General features: G+C 47.7%; 1 protein-coding gene across 1 annotated transcript in view; it reads left to right on the top strand.

The window, feature by feature from the left end:
* Positions 1-20,103, top strand: part of LOC125758182 (large subunit GTPase 1 homolog) — a gene marked incomplete in the record, with an annotated part of 595,829 nt that overhangs the window by 442,720 nt on the left and 133,006 nt on the right. The window contains 1 exon segment of the mRNA XM_049415032.1: positions 4,382-4,593. Within this exon segment, the coding sequence (XP_049270989.1) occupies positions 4,382-4,593 (212 nt within the window).

Below are 20,103 nucleotides of genomic sequence, written 5' to 3'. Positions count from 1 at the left end.
AATGTAAACTGATATAGTCAATTTGGTTATTAACTGCTGCAAGTCATGAAAGAAGTATTAATCAGAGTAGTGCAAAGTAATGCGTGACTTTATTACATAAGCTTGCATGATACGCACATAGTTGTTCCAATGTATGTGTGGAAACGTAACGCCCCTATGAGCATCCCTGCAGTACACCGACACGCTTAGTAGTACACCTCTATAGCCATGTGCCCTAATAATCATGTGGAATAATTTTCCTCGATATCTTTATTGCCTTGGGAAAGCTGAGCGTTTGGGCTGACTCAGAGAATGACCATTTATTTATTTGGATACCCTAAAGGCCCGGAGGGCATTACATAGGGGGGGGGGGGGATTACGAAGGAGTGAGGGATACATTCTCAATTCAGGCGTACAGCAATTGAACAAAACAAATACCAGAAATACAGTGCATTCCACAAATACAGCGCAACATTCCGCAATATAACGATAACATCATGATTGTAACCATAGGCGTGTGCGGGGTTCCCCATCAGGGGGGCAAAGGTCCGTCGCAGCGTTCCTCCCCCCCCCCCTTACCCTACTAAGTCAATGTATGGGGCAGATTTTGTGCCCCCCCCCCCCCTCTTAGGTGTCTATAAGGGTCAATGTACAGGGTAGATTTTGCGCCCCCCCCCTCTTAGGTGATTGATTAAGGGGGGCGGCTGCCCCCCCTGTGCGCATGCCTATGATTCTAACCTTTAGGTTTCTTTAGTTTCTGAAATGAACGCAATCAACATAACATGCAGTAAAAATAATACAGTGAAGTTATTTTTTAAAAAGTGTCATTGCGCTCGAGAAACGAGTGGAGCGCTGACTGTAAAGATTGGTAATCGTTGATAGTGCAAGAGGTGAATTACGGTATTTTTCAATATGAGAAAAAATTCGTTTAACTTTATAAGTGTGGTCTAGCCTAGACGAGATGTGGTGCGCTGGAAGAATATGAGATCGCGAAAATGATGTGCTGCTATCGTAGATGGTGTGAAAATAGGATAACCGGGCAAGTGTTTGGCGCACAGCGAGTGAATGCATATTGAGGGTGTTTTTTTAGTTTTGTGACACTTTGAAATCGTGAGTAAGATGACAGGATGAACAGGGCTGCTTTATTTTGGATCGATTCGAGGTGGTTAGTCCAGGTAACATAATGGAGATGCCAAATTATAGATGCGTATTCTAATGAAGGCCGGATGATCGAGTGATATGCTAATAACCTGGTGTCACGGTTCGCGAGATGAAGGCGCCACTTCAGGAGGCCGAGCTTCCATAAGGCCTTAGAAAGTGTGTACTCTATATGGTCATTCCAGGTTAAGGTCGAATTAAATATTATACCTATATATTTAAATGTCGAAACTGAGTCACTTGTGATAGTGTTCATTGTGTACAAATTGCTCTGAGAATTAATTGCCGTGTTAAACTTAATGTGCTTTGTCTTATCTGTTGGCATTTGCCATACGGAACACCAGTCTGTTACTTTATTGAGGGAAGACTGTAGATGAGTAATGTCGGTAGGGAGCGATATTTCTTTATATATTACGCAGCCATCTGCAAACAATCTAATTGATGCATTTATGTCGTTTACTATGTCATTGATGTAGATTAAAAATAAAAGTGGGCCCAACACTGGCCCCTGTGGTACCCCTGATATTACGCGTTCACTATTCGAGATATGATTTTGTATTTTGACAAACTGTTTGCGGTTTGTCAGAAACTGTTCAACTTATTGTGTTGTTTCTGATCAAGTTGGAGATTGCGTATTTTTAAAATCAAATGGTTGTGACGGACACGGTCGAATGCCTTCGAACAATCGACAAAAATTGCGTCAGCTACAGGGATGAGTGCAGTGATCGATGAAGATCAGTTGCTAATTCGAAGAGTTGAGTTTGACAGGACAGGCGTCTGCGAAAGCCGTGCTGGTTAATGAGCATTCGGTTGTTGTTGTTTTGGTATGTGTGTGTATTATATGTACCAGTAGCTTGCAGCTAATTGAGGTTAATGAGATCGGCCTGTAGTTGCTTGGAAGGGAACTGTCACTTGATTTAAATATGGGTATTATGAACGCTGACTTCCAGTCTTCTGGTACGCATCCTGTGTCGATGGATTGCTGAAATATTAGTGAAAGTAAGTAGGCTGAATGATGCTTGGTTAGCTTTAGAAGTTTAGTGCTGATTCCATCGGGACCTGGACCTGTTTTAAGGGGAGGCGTTCTGTTGCGCATTGTACGCCGTATGCTGTAACTATAATGGGTAAAAAATGAAGTGCAATATGAGGTTGAGGGAGCCGAAGTGAACTATCAATACTGCGGCAAAATTATTGTTGAAAACCTCGGTGCATTCCGTTACTGGTAATGCACTTCTGTCTTCCGCTTGAAGTGTTGGCACTTCAAGCGGAAGGAGTAACGGATGTGAACTCGGCGCTAATTATGAAGATAGGGCTGAGGAAAGCATCAGTGGCCACAGGGTTCCTTTTCCGGTACACTCGTGTACAAGAATGTCATGAGAGCATGCTGTAGTGTTTAAGGATACCTTTGGATGATCTGTCTCCCTAGCACTAAATGTGTATTCTTGGCTTGGTGTTCGGTAAATTCCAGCAGCCACATAACCCTTAAAGGTGTACGTCTCATTTTCTGTTTGCCATGTCATACATAGTTACGAGATTTATAGCGCGGAACTTCTACACAAGGGACAAAGGAACACGACGAGCACAAGCGCTAACTTCCAACTAACGTTTAATATCTGCGCTCGCAAATATATACAGTGAAAGAAAGAAAATAAAAGAAGAAACAGCTACAGCCACTCATCTGATCAGCACCACACGTGTTCGTTGCATTGCATTTTTACCAGCTGCCATCAAGATATCCCATTTCTCTTTGGGATAAGAGAAGGGATGGTGCGCTGACACACTCGTAATCACCGCAGTTCATTGCTGCGGCTTCTATTTCACGCGTGCACCGGTCTTTGTCTCTAAACAACACTGCCGTATTGTCAAAGTACGGTGTGCACCCACACTCCTGGCAATGTTGCTCCAGGTGCCCTTGTCTTCCTTTTGCCACGTTGCCGCTGTGCTCCCTTAAACGGTTGTTGAGGCATCTTTCCGTCTGCCCGACGTATGTTCTGCCACAGGACAGCGGTATCCTGTACACAACACCTTCGGCGCATGCGACGTATCTGTTCTTGTGCTGTGTATTGCACTTCCTTTTTTTCCTTTTTTACTGGTGAAGTCAGGTTGCATAAGTTGGTCAATTTCTGGGGGGCTGACATGACGACTCTGACGTCTGCATTTTCGCCAATCTTCTTGAGACGGTGTGACGTTGAGTGCAGATATGGAATTACAGCCACCTTCCTTTGATCTCGTTCCTCGTTTTTGTCCGTTTGATCCCGCTGACACGCCTTCTTCGTCTTGCGCAGAAGAACCTCAGCTACAGCTACGGTCAAGTGCTCTGGGTAGCCTGCTGCAGCCAAGCGCTGTATCTGACAGCCAAAGCTTTCACTGATACGGTGCAGGCAGGACTTCTTGAGTGCATTGAGCTGGCACATCTGTGCGATTCCCCTTTTTACAAGTTTTGTGTGAGCAGACACGAACTTTGACAATACGGCAGTGTTGTCAAAGACCGGTGCACGCGTGAAATAATAGAAGCCGCAGCAATGAACTGCGGTGATTACGAGTGTGTCAGCGCACCATCCCTTCTCTTATCCCAAAGAGAAATGGGATATCTTGATGGCAGCTGGTAAAAATGCAATGCAACGAACCAGGGGCGTAGCCAGAAATTTTTTTCGGGGGGGGGGGGGGGGTCAACCATACTTTATGTATGTTCGTGCGTGCGTTTGTATGTGTGCGTGCCTATATACGCAAGCAAAACTGAAAAATTTCGGGGGGGGGTTTCAGCCCCCCAACCCCCCCCCCCTTGGCTACGCCCTTGCAAAGAACACGTGTGGTGTTAAAAATGCAATGCAACGAACACGTGTGGTGCTGATCAGATGAGTGGCTGTAGCTGTTTCTTCTTTTATTTTCTTTCTTTCACTGTATATATTTGCGAGCGCAGATATTAAACGTTAGTTGGAAGTTAGCGCTTGTGCTCGTCGTGTTCCTTTGTCCCTTGTGTAGAAGTTCCGCGCTATAAATCTCGTAATTATAGATTACCAACTAGCCCGAAGCAATGCCTTGATGTCATACATAGGTTTGCTTATAAAAAAATATTTCTTCCTGCTTTATCTTCTCATCTACTGTATGTAATTTGGACTGCTACTTCTCAAAACTAAACTCGAACTGATTTCTTGCACAAGTTTCTGATGTTAGAAATGCCTGGATAGATAAACATCTGTGCTTGGGCCATATCTTGATTGTTGTTAAACTGGCTTATTTGCAGACATGCGAGGCTTCATGACACAGAGTGGGTTGCCAGATAACCCACGTGCGTCGCGCTACATACTCAAAGACTTTGTTAATGGAAAGTTGCTCTACTCTGTTGCGCCACCTGGTGTGGACCAGAAGGAGTACCACACGTTCCCGCCGCCCGCCATCAGAACACGTCGGCCTCTGCTCACCTTTGACCGGCCACCACAGCTGCGGCGCTCACAGGTACGACAGTGCGCCTGTGGACTTCCTCTATAGCCACGAACCCTGTGTTCACAAGTGCTTCAAATTTGCACAGCATCATTACAAGGCACTCAATATATAAAACAGGCTAATATGTTGTGTGCAAGTATCAGTTATTAACTGTGATTATTTTTATTCTGCAGCCATTCATTATCCATTTCTGCACAAAAAGAACGAAATGCTAAGCCTGAAGCACGTGTAAAACTTGTTTTTCGTTATACCCGTTTCTAGCAAACAAAATTTATCCCGAGAACATGGCACGCTGAATATCTTGTTGAACATAGTAGCGCCTTCAGCAAAGTGATCCTCTCCAGCTCTACACAGTGCATTAAGTGAGTGCTAGCTGTCCATTCATGAAGTGTGTACAAATGTGCACATTGCGTTTGAAGTAACACAGAGCACGGGACAAGCCTCTACGTTTGATGTTTACATTTCTACACACTGCCACTGAAAGTGATGCGTCTTCAAATTATTTTTTTCCCTCTCTCGATGATGACCTTTCCCCATCGCGACCTCATGATAACCTTTCCCCATGATGAAAGCAGGCTCTGAATTTGAATGTATTTACTAGCATAATTCGTGCCCTCCTAGAATATCGCCCTGGTTTATCATGGAAACTTTGACTTGTATGTTTAGCACTCCCCGATCTGCTCCCCCAGTTACAAAAGAGGAGTAGGGAAAGCCTATGTGTGAGGAAGTGGAGCGTAGAAAAACAGGAAATGTGCCAAAGGGCCTAGATTCACGTTTGAGTTACCCCAATCAGGATGCACACAGTTTCTTGGTATTCATATAAGTTTGCAAAAACAATGAACCCAGCCTCGAAAGACGTGTACACAAGAAGAGAAATTTTCGCGAACCCACATGTGTGTTCCCAGCGTGCGCGTTTGTCAAAATTTCTCTTTGAAATACGCGTCTTGCAAAAATGGGTCTGTTGTTTTTGCAAACTATGCACCAACAGGCCCAGCACCAGACTCTTTATATAGGTGTGCATGAAGGTCAGGTATTCTGGAGATGCCATTTGAGATCTAAAAAACTAATCCTCAGCTACGATTCGGCCCATTACAAGATTGGGAAAAGGGTATTGCAAAAAACTGCATCCGTGCTGCTCTCAGAAAGTCTTGTGACCATCATGTCACGTTCAGCTTCCAACTACGTAGGACCGTTGAATTGTTGATTTCTATTGCCGGAAGTTTGTTCAATGAATTGAATATCGGGAACCACACTGGCCCCAATAAACCGGACACCGAAAAGGTGCCCCCTGTGGTTGTGCCGTACGTGCATGACCTGTCCCACCGCCTCAACAAGGTGCCCGGGATGTGTGGCATTTCGGTTGCTTTTTCAGCGCCTGGCACACTTCCATGTACAGTACTACCTTGTTAACTCGAACTCGCTGTCGAGCACATCGGGCGAGTAAGTGACACGACAGCCGAGTCTCCGGGCGGACAAGTGACGTCAGGTTTATTGGCAGCCCTTATTACAGAAAGCAGTACATGCCGTGCTGCCATCTGGCGGTAGTGCTGTACACTACACTCGCATATCTCGAAAAATCGACTAAGTCGAAATTTTCCGCGGTCCCGTACGATTTCTCATAGGTGTAATTTATTTATTGCCCTTTATCTCTGAAGTATTTCCGTGCCCTCTTTAGAATATCTCTAAATCCTGACTAAGAACTTCACCGCTGGGCCTTTTCACAAGGTTCGCATGAGGCTCCGAATGGGAAGTCGGAACCTAGCGTCATAACAACTTTGTCCAGCAACCCTGTGTCACGTCATGTGATGCTGTGACGATATAGATGTGCACAGAGGCAGGCCCTGCAAAATAGAACGGTTCGTACACTTTGTTTTGTTTACCGTGAGAGATTCGATTTCAATATTTTTTTATTTACGCAAGGCACGTCGCGCGAATTTTTTCGTCGGCTGTGTGGTGTAGTGAGGATAACACCGCCAAAGCAAAGCAAGTCATTGATGCCACAAAGAAAGGTAGCCCTAATCAAAGAAGAGGATTCGAGGCTCGAAGTTTCCGGACGTCAAAATGGCGCTGATTGTGTGGCTGCATCGTGCGAGATGATCTGTCCTTCCAGTCACAACAACATTCACAAAGAAATCTGATTCACTGGACCTATAGCGGTGGGCTACACCGATCTCGCCTGCAACATCAGCTGGTTTGACCATTTTCTTGAAGGGACCCTGAAACGGTTTTTTGAAGCTTTGTCAGCGTTTAGTAGGCTAGAGCATCATCAAATCATTCGCACCACAAATTAAGCGACGCACCGTGTACCAAGGCCGCTGCGGACAATTATATCTATTCGCGGCGAGATCGACCTATAGGTGGCAGCACCGTCACCCCGCTAGTGTGGATACTGGTTTCGTGTGGTGTGTGTAGAAGTGCAGGGGGCTTCTGTTTTCACATCGTGATTTTGTGTTCCGTAGCCGCGGAAAACTCTTCGTTATCGATGGTGAGGTTTTGTTCGGTGCCACAATGCCGCACATACTGCACAGAGCCAGGGATAAGCTTCCATTTTTATCCCACCGACGCGGAACGTCGCCGACTGTGGCTCGTTAGGCTTCGTAACGGCAGGACGCCTTCCAAGTACGCGATGGTCTGCAGCAAGCACTTCGACGACGGTGCATTCGCATTCGCAGACGAGAAAGAATGGTGAGTAGTCAGCGATAACTTCGCTAAAGTGTAGGAAAGCTATGATTTTTCAAGGGCTCGTTTATCTTTGTTAGACACAATATTAATGAGAACTAACAGACAATAACGCCAAGGAAAGTACAGGGGGTGTTATCTATAGTATTTTAGAATGTAAATGTGAAGAAAGTAAAGTGGACGAAAAGATGACTTGCCGCCGGCAGGGACCGAACCTGCGACCTTCGAATAACGCGTCCGATGCTCTACGTGCATCGGACGCGTTATTCGAAGGTCGCAGGTTCGGTCCCTGCCGGCGGCAAGTCATCTTTTCGTCCACTTTACTTTCTTCACATTTACATTCTAAAATACTATAGATAACACCCCCTGTACTTTCCTTGGCGTTATTGTCTGTTAGTTCTCATTAATATTCGCTAAAGTGTGCATTTATATGCTTGGTGCTGCTGTGCACTACGAGCGTGAAGACGGTCGCAGTAAGCGAACGCTCGGGGAAGCTTCCCTGTGCTTTGATTTTCCTACACTTCCGCAGGAAAATGAAGCGAGAATCAATCGAGACAGAAGAAAATTAATTCATGGAATTTATTCTTTGTCATTCATGTACCGTCTGCGCTGTGAATGCAAAGTTTGTTCGCGCTTGGCTATGAGTCTGTTTAAACGAGAGTCCCCGAGCCCTTTTGTAGTTCGCGCATGTTCCATTGTGTTTACACGGCCGCGAGAACAGTTCTCAGTATTACGCAGGGCAAGTACGTGCACCGAAACGCGGCAAGTGTGTATGCATGATCTGGTGCATAGTAAAGGGTGTCGTTTTATGAGCCCTCACTCGCCACGTAAGCGATGAAAATGCGCGAGCGAGTTCATCGCCACTGCTGATTTTGATGAATATATTTTTCTCGCTCGCTCTCTCCTTTTTAAGGGTTTTCGCAGAAGAGATTGAGGCCTGACGCACTTCCGACACTGAGCTTGCCAAAGCGCAAATTTGACAGGCATAAGCTGCCTCGCAAGTACACGGGTGTCTTTGTATACATTTCGCCACAAGTTATAATTGCGCAAGGCAACTCAGCTTTGCGATTTCCGTGTCATTCCATTTTCTGTCCTGTTTAGGGGACAATTTAAGTACCGAAGTGTCAGGCGTGACTTGACAGAAATATTTCTCTGCAGTGGGACCAGGACCGTACACAACTAAAGCTCGTCGCGTAACCTATAAACGACAGTCCCTATAAACAGTAACCTATAAACGACAGTTATAAACGGCCACCGAGCCGCTAAAAAGCTATATTCACATGAGATTTAATACTTCTCATCTTTAGGACAACGCCAAGTGCACTTTGCAATGCTCTTGAACCACAGAGCGGCACCTACACTGATGTGACTCTCGTGAACGGACGGTACGACGACCACACACAGCACTCTCGACAAGTGCACTCACTGATCTTATTACAGTACATATACAGCCGATCAAGGCCAAATGCTTCTTCACGTGTTGTTAGGCATACGTACGAGCGGTTAAAGTTGCACCAACGCAACGGAACAAACCACCTTTTGAGGCCCTGCACGACGTACGCGCCCATGGAAACGCAACGCGGCTAGCAGACGGCGCATGGAGCAATCCACACTAGGCGCGCTTCAGCCAGTAGCCGCCAGGCGGCGACTCCGCTCGATCTCGCGGCCAATACCGTCCTTCTCCACTGCCTTGCCTCCTCAACTCGTGAGACACACTGGCGATCGCAGCGCTCCCACGAGCGCACTCTACGGTTCGAGCTTCGCCCAGTCATGGCCTCCGAGATTGCGCGCCGACAGGTTGCACGCAACCTCGGAGGCCATGGCCCTGTGCGGCAGCACGCCATCTGGCAACAGAGACGAAGTTCGCGGAGTGGTTGATATCTGCTCTGACAAGTGCCGCCACACTGCCAGCAGATTTTGATTTGTTCTCCTGTACGACTACAACCTGCATGCGGCCAAACAAAAAATTTGAGAACGATCACCGATAAGCGTACACTCGGGCAATGTGATTGTGTCTTCAGGGGTGAAGTTACAGCCGCAGACACGTGGATCGTGGCGTTGACCGGATAGGGAGAGCGCGACGCTCATTGCAGCGACGAGCTGAACAGATTCCGCTCGCCAGATGCCTCACAAACATTACACAATGTCCCAGCTTTACAAGTCACCAGTTGCTAGATATGTGGTACACAACACAGCCAGGACAATTCATTGTGTCCAAGAAAAGATAGATAGGTGGTACAAAACACAGCCAGGGCAATCGTTGTGTCCAAGAAAAGATACCTCAAGATAAAAAAATTGGCCGCGTATCTGCGTGCTCCGCTGCAAATGCCGTGTAAAGACGATAGAGGAGGCGCTGCGTCTACGCTGCGTGAGATATGGAAGCCATCTGGCAGTACGTCGGAAACATGAGCTTGTGCAAACGGGTTCCTTCCTCCGTGGCAGAGGGCGTTCGTCGGCGCGCATAGCATGGTATTTTCAGCGCAGCCGCAGCTTAAAGGGCCCCTGACAGCCGATTTTTTGTTTGTGACATTTATGTTGCAATAAGTAGGTCTATGCCTTGTAATCACGGAATGACACCGCAAATACTCCTACGTGATGTCTAATTAATTCTAGCAGCGTTAATTATGGTCATTTTTAGTGTAGGTTCAAAACGCGCGCCGAAAGAGCATAAGAAACTAGCGCCGCGCCGCGGCGGTCGCGCCTCGGGGCACGCGTGATGACGTACGCTCAGTATTGGGTGACGTCAGCCACGCGCTTGTTGAGCTGCCACTTGAGCTGCGCCTTAGTCGAAACAGCTGTAGTGAAATATAAAGAAAAACGTAAGAGTATGATAATAAATTATAACGATTCCAGTTCACTACAGACGCCGCTTAGACACCGCAGTTTTACGTCCTCACCCGAAAGCGCTTTAATTTTTCTTTCTTCTAATGTGTTGACCTGCAAATAATAAGGGCGAAAATTATCATCCCCAGCGTATGGTCCACTGTTCGATCTCACGCACTCGCCGCGTGCAAGTTGCTTAAAATTAGAATGAAATTATTCTCAATCTCGGGTACAATTACGTGTGTAAGTTGTTTCAACCTCCTGAAACAGCCGAGTACGATATCTGGAAGTTAGTCGAAGCGAACGGCATACACGTTGTCTGTTAAACGCGTTACACAGTTTTATTTGGGCATCCGCAGCAGCTCTGCGGACGCAGCCTGCCAGCCATTCCCAATGACAGGCTGCGTCCACATATATGTAGTGGGCGTTCAACTGAAACTGTCTATAAATGCACGGCACCGCTACAACGACGCGGAACGTGGAGAAATGCACACAAGAAACGCGCGCAAGCGCCTACAGCAGAAGGGGCGGTGCGACTAGAAAAAGTTGCACTGGCGCCACCTGGATTTTTCTTCGCCAAGAGGAACGCCTGAACACGGCCACCTGGAAAACCTAGATCGGGGCGCGCGGCGGTGTTGCTCCGGCCGTCCCATTCGGCGCGCGCCCCTTTGAAAAAATGTAATTGAGGTAGTTCAGCCGCGCGCCGCGACGCGGCGCTCTCCTCCCACCCCCTTGCGGATGATGCCGCGCTGGCCGCGCCGTAGACAGCCGCAGATGTGTTTGGAAAAATGCACACTGGACATCGTGCACGTGGTGACTGGAATCAAGGTACGCTGTTACGTATTGTTAATCGGGCTTTACACAGTGAGTGTTGTTCTCTGTAGCATATTACCGTCGAGATAGAGCCAAGCAGCGTTCTTAGGGGACTTCGTATGCGCGGCGCGTTCATATCCCATGACCACGGCCGCTACATAAGTGCCATATGACACATGTATTGTGCCGAGTACGTGATTTGCCGTGCTTCTCATTCTTTCTTTTGGCGCTCGTTTCTCCCACGGCCGCCTGGACCGGCGCGCGCCATGCTTCTTTCTAAAGGAAATACATTTCGTCGTCGTCTGTACTGCATAGCTATCTTCTGCGGTCGAGCGCTGTCTTAAGAGCATCACGTTGCTGGAAAACTAAATTGCGGTAATGATAATGATGCACACGTTTTCACGTTGCCGATGATAGGCAACATTTTGGTGGGCACGTCTTTTTGCATTCTGAAGTTCCCACGATGCGACAGTGATGTGAATGAGACGTTCTTATTTAAGCGCAGGCCGCATGTGGGCGAATTTGAACGCGAAAGCGATGAGCGCGCGCTTGTCGCCTGCGAATTAGCTAAGGGTCGGTCGCGCAGTGGCCACTTTCGTTTTGGTATCGCTTGTCGCTTTAGCGCGACAGCATGGAAGAGCCCGTTTCGCAGTAATTCCGGTGTCGGCGGCGGTGTGTGTGTGTATACGTTCGTGTGCGTCTGTGTATGCGCGCAGATATCACTGTCGCATTTAACTCTTAAAGGCGAAGCTTAAGGGTCCCCCAATTTCCGCCTCCATTATTGCATGCATGCGGTTTGCCCTTTAAGATTCGAACTAATCTACCGGTTCTTTGGCTGAGCGGCTGCTGATAAGGCTTTCTGCGACTAGCATATATGTTTTCATATGCATTTTCACATTGTCATACCACGTTGACTTCAGGCAAGTAATTTGTTTTTTAGTCTGCGCTGGGATTCCGTGTGTAATTTACCGTGTTTTTCAGAAACGTGCCGTACTGCTGCGTGCCTTACTGTCAGTCAACACCAATGAATATTACGTTGCCTCGACGCCAAAGTGTCATTCCTTCCAGCAGGTAAAGCTCGCGCACTCAAGGCCGCAGCATCCCAAGGGAAATCCGCCAACCTCCTTTAAGCAGCGGAACCAACCTTCGGATCGTTGCCGCTATTCTGGAAGCACTCAGAAAAAAGGAGTTTTTAATAAATCTCGTGCTTTCCCTCGCATGTATACTTTTTACTGATATGCTGCACTTAAGAACACCAAAACAATTTTCTTGAAAAGTGACTCACGGGTGTTTTCGCTTCGGTCACCATCATCACGACAAGGACTGGCGCACACACACACACAAAAAAAATAAAGAATATAGCGATAGCCGCCATCTATCCTTTTATGTGCTTTTTGTGAACGTGGTGGAAGTGCTATGCTAACCCACGGTTACTCTACAGCGATATCTTCAAGGCGCCGCTATGCGCCGCAAACCTTCCCGCATAGAGCGCAAAGGAATGGAGGGGTAGTCGGCGCGCGCCGCGGTGCGGCGAAAGGAGCGGTCACGCCCCTTTCTGCAATTACGCCTCCTCCGTCCGAATGGGACGGCCGGAGAAACACCGCCGCGCGCCCCGATCCAGGTGGCCGTGGCCTGAACCCTCCCGTTCGCGCCACAAGGAAGTCGGTTCTAGTTCACTATAACCACAGTGCGCGGCGCGTATTTCTGTCTGTGACGTCGACAATACTTGCTTTACCTCTGCAACGTCACAAGGGGCCTACGTCTACGTCATACTAGTGGTTATGTTGATAGGAGTTCAAAGTTCAGATGAGCACTCAGGCTTACTTTAAAACCAAATTAAAATATCTTAAAGGCAACGCTCGTCACTCATAATCGGTCAGAAGTGCCCCCGCATGCAGGACTATGAAACAACACAAGCATCTCGCGTTTCCAAATTCGGTGTCAGGGGTCGTTTAAGAAACTAGGGTCTTTAGAATTATGTATCTATGTATTTTCTATTAAAGGAACACACCACCTAATACTTCCCTAGTGATGTTGCGCCTCAGATATGCGTAATATTTACTTTTTGATCGACAAAGTTCACAACTATGAACAGCCGTACCAGTTCAAGATGGGTGGGCGGTAAGCAAGTGATTCAACTTTGGCCGGGTGGCTAAATGGGGTGACAGACAGACAAACAGAAAGACAGACCAATATTTCTGCGTTGAAGTTCCCCAAGAAAGACTATCGCCTTTAACACAGGCAGACGACGCTCGCTGCCCACAGGAGGTTCCGTGACGCAAAGTGGATCCAATTAGATCGGTCGCTGGTGCTACATGTATTGGAACAATTCTACGTGTAATAGGCGCGAGAAGTTGGAAACTCGTTTGGCTGAGCCGCTGCGATTGGTAGCGATTCACATGTTTAAAGTATTGTAATAAATTACGCAGTTGACGCGATATTAATGAGAACTAACAGATAATAATGCCAAAAATGTATAGGGGATATTATTCGTTGTAATTAGGATAAAGTGTGAATAAAGTAAAGTGGACGAAAAGATAACTTGCCGCCGGCAGGGACCGAACCTGAGACCTTCGAATAACGTGTCCGATGCTCTACCACTGAGCTACAGCAGCGGTCATCCTCCCGTCCACTTCATGCGGTATATATGTGCATTTAAACCTAGGAGTGTTAGTCAGCGCCAGTCGCAGCCATGGCAGCGAGTGTGGAACACTTTTTCTGCCTGTTGGCGTCACGTAGCGTGTGATCTTTTTACAAGCTGGCAGCTGACCAATAATCCCTCGCATACTACCTGAAGGCATCAAGTCTGTCAGAACGAGACCCTCGCTATGAATGAAGGAAAGACGATGACCCCATAAAGTGGACGGGAGGATGACCGCCGCCGTAGCTCAGTGGTAGAGCATCGGACGCGTTATTCGAATGTCGCAGGTTCGGTCCCTGCCGGCGGCAAATGATCTTTTCGTCCACTTTTTCTTCACACGTTATCCTAATTACAACGAATAATATCCCTTATATTTTCTTTGGTATTATTGTCTGTTAGTTTTCATTAATATTGTGTTTAAGAAACGAGCCCTTAAAAGTCATCGTCTTTCCACAGTTGACGCAGTGAGCTTAAATCGGTCTTCAAATGATTCTTAGGACTCGCTTTACCGGCTCAATGCGTTTATACAAGGTATTCAAAACCGTTTCAGGGTCCCTTTAAGCTGAACAGCATGGCGTCACACACGGTGATCGCGGCAGTGTCGACGCAGCTACTCAAGGGGTGACGGCATCAGCCGAAACAAAAAAACGTGCTTCGCTTAGTGTGAAATAAAGTTGAGGACAGCGGCGGGGACGATCGCCACATGTGATTTGTTAAGCAACTGGAGAAAGCTTTGCTAGGTCCAAGTGTTACTGCAAATCAGATCAGGCTTACTCAGTCTTTCTTCACTAAATAAAAAGGCAGTGCCGAAAAACACAGCTGGTTGATAGCGCTGGTATGTCACTTAACTCATTATTTTTCTTTAGAACCTTTGCTAAGAGCCAGTTAGGCGCTCCTGCTAAAAAAACTGCGCAGCAGTGATAATATCTTTTTAGATAGAACGGGACTTTTCAATGGAATGTGCGCAGCTTTGCTTATCACGAAACTTTTTCTGTTTTTTACTACTTTGAGTTTACGAGGAATTAGTGTATGTGGAGCCGCGTGAATGGGGCTGCTAAGGCTGGGTGCGCAATAGCACACCACACATTTCGTTGAATGCAAAGTAGGTGTGGTGTACAGCCGCCCATATTTTAAACCTGAACAAGTGAGAATCAAGCGCCGAGTCGATAAGCACCGTATAACGGAATACAGCGTCGAAATGAACAAGAATACGCACGTGTGCGCTATAAGCCGCTGTCTTCTGCTAGGCTGTTCCGAGAACCAGACACCACTCCCGCGTCTTTTGAGCACTGTTATCGTCATCCTTTTTTTTTTCTTTTCTGAACACTGTCATCAAGTTAAAACGCCAAGTGCTTGCCCTTGAGATCGATGGGATGGGATATACCGTATTTTCCAGTGCATAAGTCGCACCTTTGTGTAAGACGCACCCTCTGTTCGTTGCGACTTTTGCGAGGAAAAAATTATATATAAGACGTACTTCATCTCTATTTAACTCTGTCAACATGATCGAACACAATGACGCACACAGAGTACATTGATTGTGAAATGCGTACCCATCCATGGCACTGAATATCTGTAAGCAGCAGCATAAAACCTAGTCAAGAGTTCGACCAAAGTTCGTCTGGTCAGGTATCATGATGAGGATGTAGATGCGGTCACTGACCAAGTCAAGGTGAAGAACACAGAGACGTTTCGGGACCCATCCTATCCTTCTTCACACTAAGCAGGCAAGAGCCGTGTGTCGCTTTTTTGTGCTAAAGTGTGACGTAATGAACGGGTGTAACTGGCAGGTAGACTCTCATCTGTCCTGTTGATAGTGTCCTCAGTCGTCTGGATAAAAACAGATTCCAAGAGTAGTCCCGTGGTCGAATTCTTTTCCTTAGCTATTATAGCGGCGTTGTTCCAATTGATGAAGTGACCGTGATTATCGGCGTACTCAGCAAGGGCGTTTGACGCTTTATTGTTGCTCACGTCCCTTTGGTGTTCCTTTAATCTCCTGGTGAAGTTGCCAGTTTTGCCGGTGTAACTGCAGCTGCAGTCTGCGCATGGCACCTTATAGACAACACCGGGGTATCGCTTGCTGTCTAAGCGATCCTTCACGTTCACAAGCCGATTCCTAAGCTTGTTGGACGGCATGTGCGCAACGCGAAGGTCATATCTTGAAAAGATACGGCTTAGGGCTTCGCTGACCCCAGGAACATAAGGGATGCCGGCACGTCTTCGAAACTACCTGCCCTGGGATGGCTTGGGATGGAGGACACGATCTTCAACATTCTTAATAAACTTCTTCGGGTGCCCGTTCGTCACTAGTTCTCGATGTATTGTTTGAAGCTCTTTCGTCGTTGCATCGTCACTTGAGCAAATGCGTGTTGCCCGCGTCACCAGGGAAGAAACAACGGATTGCTTGTGGCAGGCTGGGTGGCACGAATTGAAATTCAGGTAGTGTCCGGTATGCGTTGCTTTCCTGTGCACAGTAAACGAAAGGCTAGTTCCGGTACGGCTCACCTGGACATAGAGGAAAGGAAGGCCGCTGTCACACTCATATTCTGCGGTAAACTGTATGGCGGCGTCTATGGAGTTGAGCAGGCGCAGGAGCCGTGGGGCATCCCTCTTATTGACAATGTAGAAGCAGTCGTCCACGTAGCGGACGAATATCTTGGGCTTGGGAACAAAGTCGGCGAGCGCCTTCTGTTCAATGACCTCCACGACCAAGTTTGCCATAGTAATGGAGATGGAAGCCCCTATGGCAGTTCCGTGTATCTGCTTGCAACCAAAAGTACACAAGCCAGGGATTCCGCTACGGCCCATCGTCGACTTCACAAGGTCACCGCTGCACCGACTTTCGGGTTACCTACACCAAGTGCTGGGCCCGCTCGCCGGAAGAACAGCTACACACGTTGCCAATTCCTCAGCTTTCGTGAAAAGAGTGCGCGACATTGCCGTGGGTGAATACGACGTAATGGTGTCCTTTGACGTCAAGTTGCTCTTCACTTCGGTCCCTGTCGGCTTGGCCGTACCAACATGCAGAGAGGTCCTGCTGGCGGACGAAACGCTCGCGGAGCGCACACCTTTGGAGGTAGCGGACTTGTGTGAGTTACTGGAATTTTGCTTAAGTTGACGGTACTACCGTCGCCATCTTGCGAGTAGTTTCTTCTTGAACCACCAGAAGACGCCACTAAGTCACGTTTGGAAGAAAGAGAGGCAAATGCCGCCGTCGTAGCATGCGACGGCGAAGATCCTGTCCCTGCTGCAACTAATCCATTCTTTCCAGGGGCGCCGCTGCTTCCATAATCTCCTTTGAAACGTTTCAAATGAGCGTGACGCCCTCCCTCCCCCCTCGCTTCCATCCGCTCCCCAACAAAAAAAAAAAAGGAAGCACGGACCAGAGAGCCTTTGTACTCCCGTGCAACTGTCCACAAAAGAGGTGCCTCTCTCTCTCTCTCTCATCGTTTTTTTTTTTTTTCTGGCTTCAAGCTTCTGCTTGAAGTGGTGGATATCGTCGCGTCCTTTTTCGTCGACACATGGTTGGAAAAGTTTAGAGGCCTCATCAAGCGCGAAAAGTGCCCGTCGCCTTCTACACGAATGCTACAAAAAAAAAAAAAAAATGGTTGACGTCGCCTTATGACGTCACTGATCACCAAAATGTTTGTCATTGTGACGTCATCACATGACATCGCCGCTTGGTCAAAGGTGGGCAGATAGATCCCCGAGGAACTGACAAACCGCGTGAGGTGCGGAAAGCTTTCGGTGAGGGCATCCATGCTGTCGACTGAGAAGAAAAAGAAGGCGCCTTTGGCGTTCGAATCCTCTTAGACAAAAAAAAAAATAAAAATCGGCAGATCCCACGTACCGTGGGAATCGATGTTACGCGAAGCATGCGCGGGATAGTGACTGTGGCGTAATTTTTCACATTGAGCGAACCGTTACGGAATGACGCCAGAGAAATGAGGAATAGGGGATATTCATAATGTTTGGTGCTCTGGCAACACTGGGCGCGTCCGCCATTTTTTGTTGGGCGCCGTTGTGGAATCGTCTGCTAGCGTCTCCATAAGGAGAGGCCACGGAGAGGCTGAGCCGCAATCGTTTGCGGAGCTTTCGGACCACGAAAATACGGCCGTTTCTTTCGTCGTCCAGCGCCGACGATCTATCGCGCAAACAACGCTGTGCTGCGTTCCTTGACTCATTTCTTTAGCTACATGTATCTCTACACCCTTCTCAATAGCGTGTGTCGTAGTTTTTCGAAATGAACAAGGCATGGACGTGTGCATGAGCGGTGCGCCGCAAACCAAACAAAAATACTGATCGCGCGTTTGAACTGTGTACAGAGAGAGCGGCCCGACTAAGGCTGTTTTAATGCACACTGGTTGTTTATAATGTGTTGTGGTCGTAATCTATCGCGCGGATTTAGTACTGTCGTTCTGGTTTTCTTGAAAGCTATATGTGTGCGTTCACTGACATATCTTTTTAAAATATTGCGTTCTTTGCTTTTGCATGGCACGGAGGCGTGCATTATCGCGCGCTGTTGCGAGCAGCGTACAAGCATACAAGTGCCCGCGATCCGCGGAAAGGTGAGCATGATGATCTGCCCGATCCACTCAGATCCAACGTTTATAGATACTTTTTCAGTTCCGTATCTCCTCGCGGCGCGCGTAGGGAGGAGGCGGCCTGTCGCCGCACCCGCCACCACAGCGCTGCAGTCGCGCTTTGCGCTAGGAGAGCGAGGGTCGTCTGCTAGCACGAAGGGCTTCTTCGCATGAGCTATTGCACAAGGCCGAATGAGAATTGCGCGAACACTGTACTTGGTCTTTACTCTCCTTACTTAACATTAATTGGACATTTACTTCAATTTGTGCGCGTTATATTGCGCACAAACTTGAAAAGACCTGTACAGACACGCTTCGCAGGCGTCAGTTTTGGGCAATGACAACGTGCATGCTTCGCTCTGCGCCTTTCCATGTCCGTTTCGTTAAGACTACACTGGCTATTGAGCATGCTCCAAAAATACGAATTTCAAACGTAGAAAACTAAGGGTTACATAACATCTCTCAAACACGGGGAAATTTACAACATTTTGTAGTACGAATCAAACATTGCTCTATCAATATACTCGAATTATTCGCAGAGAATTTTTCGCGGTTGGCAAGCGTGTCCCGGATTTCGCGAGAACTGACGGACACATATCATTTCAGTAATTCTAGTGCGTTCATCAACACGAAAAAATGTGGTCTAGCCAAGATGACGCCATGTTCTGTGCGTAATAATTTTGCAACTTCGCGTTATATGTGACGTTTTCAAAAGCCTTGCATTGTACGAAATGATTATGCGCATTTGTAGTGTTTCAAAACGACAAGCAACATGCATTTTGGTCAATTAATTCGAACATTGTGGCATCGCAAAAAATATTACATTGTGAAAGCAAACCGAGATTCTTGGTATGCAAAATGAACGTGGAAATTTTTTACACGCGTAGATACTGCACAGCATTGTTGGCAGGCAGTAGCAGAACCAGGCATTATATTCGGGGAGGGGGGGGGGGGCCTAGGCCCCCCGCCTCAAAAATTTTGAAGTATGTGTTTTTACCAAAAATAAATAATGAAAATAGGTGTTCTCAAATAGTCAAGGTTTTCAGCAAGTACCCTCCACCCCCGAAAAAAAAATTCCAGGCTACGGACCTGGGGGGGGGGGGGTCAATCACATTTTTTGTGTGTTCGTGCGTGTGTTTGTATGAGTGCGTGGATGTATACACATGCAAAATCGAAAAATATCGGACGAGGAAGTTTGCAACGCGAGCGGTCGGTTTTTTCAATCAAGACACTGCCGCGACGCTGCCTGCGCCGCGAGGCAAGATAGGGGGGGGGGGGGCGAACCGTAGGAGGACGATGAGGCGATGCGAAGCCGGAGCACTTGCACGATCGCGTTCCGTTGGCGTTCGTTGGGCATGCTACCGACCTCGCGTCGTGGAACGCGAAGAGGGACGCTACGCGCGTCGTATCTTCCCTCTAGCCTGGCCGTTAATTCTCACAGGGCGAGCGGGGAACGCGGTCGACAGGCGGGCGAGAGGGGGCAGCGTAGGAGAGGAGAGAGAAGGGGAGGGGACGCGCATGAGCTCGAGCTCATCGCGGCGTTGCGCAGGAGAGAATTTCGGCATGTCTATACTCGCGGACAGCTTTTCTTGGCAATGAAGGGAAAGCTACGGGGGCGTAGCGTCTGCCATGTACTGCTACGCGTAGTAGTCCGGTTTGGCGCGCGTCTCGTAACGCCATGGAAATAGATTGCTAGGCTTGCATTTCGACGCAAACGCTGCTTAGCGTCTAACGTACGGGTAAAAGGCGCGACTTTTTCACGCACGCAAAAACGCAAAGTGACAACGTATAAAGTAAAAGAAATACAAATATTTCGCTTGTGTGCGCTGCGTTCCGTCTCAAAAAACTTCATGTAGAAAACTAAGGAGTATTTTATACATCTCACGCAGAAAATACGGACGCAATTGTGGGACTACATTCATTAGCGGTAGGAAACGTGCGTTGTGGCTCTGTAGCCTTCGCTTCATTGCCAAGAAATGTTGT

The sequence above is a fragment of the Rhipicephalus sanguineus genome, chromosome 4, assembly GCF_013339695.2.
Source record: "Rhipicephalus sanguineus isolate Rsan-2018 chromosome 4, BIME_Rsan_1.4, whole genome shotgun sequence".
Classification (NCBI taxonomy): Eukaryota; Metazoa; Arthropoda; class Arachnida; order Ixodida; family Ixodidae; genus Rhipicephalus; species Rhipicephalus sanguineus.
Note: the sequence above shows the minus strand (reverse complement) of the source record. Positions and strands in the feature narration are given on the sequence as shown.